Genomic DNA, 4,494 nt, shown 5'->3' with positions numbered 1-4,494 from the left:
CTTAGTACTTTTAGATTATGCTTATTTTTATTATGACTTTTTAATTAGCAATATTCATATTACATAGTTTTATTGTCTTTATTGTAGAATATTTTAGGATAATGTCATGACACATCTTATATTTCGTATTATTTTCTTGGAAAATACTTTATATAGTTGTATCTTGCTAGGATTAAAAAAATATTTGGAGCATAATTTATATGTTTTGTTCTACGAAGATTTTACCGGAAAAAAAAATCCGAAAAACCCGAAAACCCGAGAAAAATCAAGAGTGAAAACCCCATATTTTATTGGTTTGATTTGGTCTTTAGATTTAATAACCTGATACAGTTGGTTTGGTTTGATAATTGTAAAATCCGAACCAACCCGACTTATGTACACCCCTACTCCCAAGGTCCTGTGACACTCACCCTCCCTTAAGGATAATAAAACACTATCGGGATAACTAATTTCGGGGTTAGTTATACTATGATTTTATTCCAACTAAATATGGGATAAACTTATCTCAAATTTAATTTCGTAATTAATTATCCTTTAGCTCTCGTACCAAACGAGCCCAAAAATGTTAAACAAAGTTCTACCGTTCAAAACTTTGAAATTAAAACAATAACTTTAAAACTTGAAAAGGAGATTTATTAATAAGAAAGTCCTACAAAAGTAACTTGTATATAACACTTAGGGGTCGTTTGGTATGAGGTATAAGAAGGTATAAGAGTGGTATAAATATTTAATATCACCTTAATATTTTGTTTGGTTAGCAAATCAGGTATAAGTTATCCCCGTATTAATTATAACACCGAGATAACTTATATCTTATAGTGAGTGGGTAATTAGCACCGGTATAATTTATACCTTCTTCTTGGAAATTATGCAATTATCATTCTTAATACAACATACAACATACCAAATAGTAAATAAATAATAATCCCAGCATAACTTATACCGGTATAAACATTATTCCAACCAAACGACCCCTTACAGTTCCTTGATTTTCTTTTTGTTACTTCACCATGAAAAAACAAAAATTAATAGAAAAAGATTGAACACACGGCTAACAAGAATGAAGAATAAACAAACCAACATAATGCTCGTTTAATTATTGGTTCTTCTAGTATCTCTGTTTTTGACTAGACATGAATATATATCTATATTTGTACGTTAAGAAAACAAAAAAGTGAATAATAATAACATATACTAGTACACAAAATTAGTTTTAAAAAGAAAAGATAAAAAGAAGTGTCAAGAATGAGAAAAGGACTAATAGGGTCTATTACTCTTTCCTTCAAATAGGACCCCACCCAACAACTCCTTAAACCTCATCCCTCTCTCTCCATAGCATTTATTTAATTAACAATTGAATAAATTGGATAGAATCTCTATAAAGACTCTTTCCTGTGCTTTCAATCCAAAATCTTCTTTTTTCCTCTCATCAACCCAACCATCCCCACTGCCCTTTTCCTCTTTTTGCCGATTTGTAATCCAAAATTTTCGCTTTCTTTCCTCACATGAAAGAATGGAGCTTGGATTAAGCTTAGGAGATACTAACACTAATACTACTACTGCAACAGCAGCAGCAGCTTCTTCAAAATCATTTTTCTTGTCAAAGAACATTAAAACTTCATCTTCTGATCAGAACCATAGTAAGAAGAAGAGAAAGGGTTTAGGGTTTTGCATGGCTTTGGGAATTAACTCATCAAATGGAAAAGTCCAAGAACAACATGATGATGATGATGATGATGATGAAGAAAATCCAGAAAAATCTCATGATGATGAAGATGATGAAGGCGATGAGCATACATCTGAAGAAGGGAATATTAATGGGAATACACCAGTTCAGCTTGATCTTCTCCCTCTTGCTCCTGTTCCTCGCCGTAGTTTTCCTCAGTCCCTCCATTGGTCTTCTGATAATGGTAAACATATACACATACCTATACATACACATGAACATGGGATTTAATCTATTCATATACACAAAACCATACATGCAAGTATGCAACATAGAAAATAAGTATTTTTTTCGTTTTACTCCAAGATTTAACCATTTTCCAAGAATATTTCAAATTTGATGAACACTGGCTTTTTCTCATGTATATATAATATTAGTATACACTTATGATTGTTTTTAGTATTGACCTTATTTCACATTTAAAATCGAAAACCATTGGGCTCAGTTGAACTGAGAAGGCTCTATTTATCTCTGAAATTTTAGTGATGTTTGACATATATTTACTATTTCGTGTAAACAATATTGAGTTTTGTTTCAACTGGTGAATAAAGACTCCATCCGCCAATGACTTCCATTTTCCAAGAAATTTTCGAAGTTTTTTTATGAAATTGATGGTCTGTATTTATGTCTTTATAGGAAGTTCTGAGAATGGTTCGTCCGGTAACGGGGGGCTGCCGGCGGCGAGGGGGTTCGATGTGAACAGGGTTCCGGCGGCGGGTACGGAAGAAGTTTCATCTCCAAACAGTATAGCGTCGTCGTTTCGGATGGATTTTGGTCTTTTTAGGTCTGCTAATATTATTGGGAATAAACGGAACTCGGACTCCGGCGGAGGAAACGACGGCGGTGAACCGGAAAGAGCATCTTCAAGAGCAAGTGATGAAGATGAAAATGGTGTTAATACTCGCAAAAAACTTAGGTTGTCAAAAGAACAATCAGCTTATCTTGAAGAAAGTTTCAAAGAACACCACACTCTTAATCCTGTAAGTTATTAAAACAAATAGTACTCCATATTTTTTTCAATTATTATTTATGGTTTTTAAAGTAGATATTTTGATTTATTGGTGTTTTTTGGGTGTTATTGTTTGGTACAGAAGCAAAAGCTGGCACTTGCCAAACAGCTAAATCTAAGGCCAAGACAAGTTGAAGTCTGGTTTCAGAATAGAAGAGCAAGGTTGGTGTCCAATAAAAAAAAATATTTTTATTTGTTAAGACTATTTTATTCAAAATAATATTTGGTAGATTTGGTTATTAGATAATTGAAGGCAACAAAGAAAACATTTGTTTGTGACAGATGGGAATTTTAATAAATGGTCTGGTCTATTGCCCCACTTGGGTACAATTTTGCAGCAACTCCTTTTAATATTCTTCGATAATGTGAGCACTTGTCTTTACATGTATACAACCACAATAATTAATGCAAATTGAATTCTAGTCATACCTGTTACTCAGCTAGCAGTATGTCATATCATTTTCTTGGATTTATGTTTAGATTGTTTTTATTGAAATAATAGTAATAGTATTAAATATGGAAGAATTAAATTTTTTATTTGCAGGACTAAGTTGAAGCAAACTGAAGTGGATTGTGAGTATTTGAAGAGATGTTGTGAGACATTAACTGAAGAAAACAGAAGGCTACACAAAGAACTTCAAGAATTGAGAGCTTTGAAAAGTTCTAATCCATTTTACATGCAACTTCCGGCCACCACTTTAACTATGTGTCCGTCTTGTGAAAGGGTGGCTACCACCACCTCCGCCACCGCTGCTCCTCCCACCACCGCCGCCGGTACCACCACTCCCAAAGCCCCAACCCCTATCCCCACTACTACTATCACCACCACCACCACTACTAGTGACTCTATTCCTAAAGCTATTCCATTCCTTAATTCTAGACCAAGATTTTTCCCATTTAATACCACCACTAATAGTCCCAACCATCCACATCAATCTGCAGCCTCGTAAAAAAAATGTTAATTTTCTTTTGCTGTAAATATACTAATCATTGGCTTGCTTTTTCTGCCTCAAAGATCTTGGTAGGATGAGATCATGAAGAGGGATTTTCTGTGTCCTTTGGGATTCTTGATGGTTTTTATCTCAACATATTGAAGACTATTTTTGGTTCATTTATATGTGAAAGGAAAAAGAAAAGATTAAAAGGAAATGGTATAAGAGAAGGTTTGTAGTTGTTGTACTAGGTTTAGGGAAGAGGGTCCCCTTGTTTTGATCATCTTGAAAAAAATAGAGCAGTTCTCTGTTTTTGTCTGCATTATATTTATATTTCTCTTATTCATTTTAATATCTAAATATTTGTGGTCTCTTATTCATTTTGATGCATGAGTTTTTGTTGTCACGGTTTAGTTTCGCTAGGCTATCCAAGAATTTTTCAATAAATACAACAACGATACCGTATAACATGTACATTACGTCCCTTTATAATTTTCAATTTAAGAAAATGAAGGATTAAAATACTCCAAAGAAGAATTTAGGCACAAACAAAAAATTCAGCAAAAGCTAATATAAAAGAAATTTATTGGGAAAGAGTGTGGTAGTATGCTTTTTCACAACTCATAGAATCTCTCTGCATCGTAACTATTTCCAAAATAAGAAATATGTAATAGCATCTCTATTTATAATACTACAAAATCAAATTTGACTAGAATCTAGAAAACCTATTCCTAGGTTGTGAATCCTAATTAGACATAAATTATATAAAATCAGTAAAAACCAAATCTTAGACAACCTAATAATGCTAATTAATCTTGGTTTAATTT

General features: G+C 33.0%; 1 protein-coding gene across 1 annotated transcript; it reads left to right on the top strand.

Annotated features, from left to right (window-relative positions):
• The first annotated feature begins 1,366 nt into the window (after nt 1-1,366).
• Nucleotides 1,367-3,989, top strand: LOC104218575 (homeobox-leucine zipper protein HOX11-like). Its single transcript, XM_009769099.2, has 4 exons — nt 1,367-1,910; nt 2,363-2,706; nt 2,818-2,897; nt 3,280-3,989. Exons 1-4 carry the CDS (start codon nt 1,514-1,516, stop codon nt 3,683-3,685), a joined length of 1,227 nt encoding a protein of 408 aa, XP_009767401.1. The 5' UTR covers nt 1,367-1,513; the 3' UTR covers nt 3,686-3,989.
• Nucleotides 3,990-4,494: the final 505 nt, after the last annotated feature.

This window comes from Nicotiana sylvestris, chromosome 1 (genome assembly GCF_000393655.2).
Source record: "Nicotiana sylvestris chromosome 1, ASM39365v2, whole genome shotgun sequence".
In the NCBI taxonomy this organism is placed as follows: Eukaryota; Viridiplantae; Streptophyta; class Magnoliopsida; order Solanales; family Solanaceae; genus Nicotiana; species Nicotiana sylvestris.
Note: the sequence above shows the minus strand (reverse complement) of the source record. Positions and strands in the feature narration are given on the sequence as shown.

Excerpts from the sequence above, each read along its gene's own strand:
- LOC104218575 (XM_009769099.2), top strand. The coding sequence starts at position 1,514 with ATGGAGCTTGGATTAAGCTTAGGAGATACTAACACTAATACTACTACT. Across the intron at positions 1,911-2,362 it reads CCATTGGTCTTCTGATAATG|GAAGTTCTGAGAATGGTTCG; the intron begins GTAAACATATAC and ends ATGTCTTTATAG. Across the intron at positions 2,707-2,817 it reads AACACCACACTCTTAATCCT|AAGCAAAAGCTGGCACTTGC; the intron begins GTAAGTTATTAA and ends TGTTTGGTACAG.